Here is a 1,446-nt window from a genome sequence, read left to right on the forward strand (position 1 = left end):
CCTTTTCAGAAATTCTTCTCCATCACAGATGCACCTATGTTTTATTGAAACGCTATCCCAACGACGCAGACGTTCTCCGATTGGTGTCTTTAATTCGTTATCATCATGCGATTGTTCACGTAGTGACATCGGCAACTCCATCTGGAGGATCTCAACCACAAGCAATGTATTCTGTGGCATCGAAGACCAATGGGATAGGAGCCTTTCAATGTGATCAGAATTTCCTATTAGTGAGTCCTTTTCAAAAAATTGCCAAATAAACACAACACGAGTTCTAAAACTTTTTGCCTAGACCACCAATCAAAAATCCTTCATAACTCGCTTCAGAATCGTGATTTTCAGATTCTGAAAAGTATTTCAGAACCCTAAAATTTTAAATCACTCTATGCTGATCTTTTTTCCAGGGTCGTCAAACAGCCCGTGGCCTAAAACTCCAAGCGATCTGCTCGGCCCTCGGTGTGCCTCGAATAGACCCATCGAGAATGTCTGCGTCTCCCCGGATGAATCCATTTCGAATTGTTAAAGGATGCGCTCCGGGATCTGTACGAAAAACGGTGTCTTCTACGACGACGTCTTCTGGAACGCCTTCTGGAGCTTCTGGACGTCCCGGATTCTATTCGTCGAATTTGAGATCGGCTTCTCGAGGACCTTCTGGAGCAGGAATTGGAATTCCCGAGGATCCGAGCCATGGAACGTCATCGTCTTCTTCTGGAACAACGTCTTCTGGAGCCCCGAGAAGGAATTGAAATTCTGATTTTTTGAATTTTTGATTTATTAATTTTCAAATGCGCTCTAATGAGAATGTGGATTTTTTGGAATTTTGGAATTTTTTGAAAATTCCAGAATTCCACAATTTCAGAATCTACAAATCCTGAAAATCGAGACTTTCAGATTTTTTATTTTCTTGAAAATTTTGAAATTTTGGATTTTTAGAATCTCCGAATTCTGAACTTTTTCTGAAATATCGAAAAATCGATCATCGATTTTTCTGATTTTTGTGAAATTTTCAAAATTTCTTTGAATTCTTCAAAAAACTGAAATTTGGATTTTCAGAATCTAAGAATCTGGCATTTTTCTGATTTTTCTGAAATTTTCGAGTCTTTCAGAACTTTTTAAATTTTACAAAAACTCGATATTTTTGAAATTTCCAGATTTTCTTGAATTTTTTTTTTAATTTTCGAAAATTCTGGAATTCCTGGTTTTCCGAATTCTCAGATTTTTTTAATTCTCTGAAATTTTCAAAATAAATCTGAAATTTCTGGTTTTCAGAATTTCAGAATTCTAAAATTTCCAGAAAAAAATTCACTAAAATTTCTAAAATTTTCAAAAATTGATTTTTCCGAATTTTTTAGAAATTTAAGAAAAAATCAATTTTTCGAATTTTCGATGTTTCATATTTTTCAGAAAAAACTTCAAAAAATCTCAAATTTTCAAAATTTCCAAAAA

At 34.5% G+C, this 1,446-nt stretch overlaps 1 protein-coding gene across 1 annotated transcript in view; it reads left to right on the plus strand.

The window, feature by feature from the left end:
• Cbr-gop-1 overlaps positions 1–704 on the plus strand; it is a gene marked incomplete at both ends in the record, with an annotated part of 13,564 nt that extends 12,860 nt beyond the window's left edge. The window contains one exon of the mRNA XM_002642743.1: positions 405–704. Within this exon, the coding sequence (XP_002642789.1) occupies positions 405–704 (300 nt within the window). The remainder of the gene's footprint in view (positions 1–404) is intronic.
• Between the last annotated feature and the right edge of the window lie 742 nt (positions 705–1,446).

The sequence above is a fragment of the Caenorhabditis briggsae genome (genome assembly GCF_000004555.2).
Source record: "Caenorhabditis briggsae complete genome, chrIII, whole genome shotgun sequence".
NCBI classification, from domain to species: Eukaryota; Metazoa; Nematoda; class Chromadorea; order Rhabditida; family Rhabditidae; genus Caenorhabditis; species Caenorhabditis briggsae.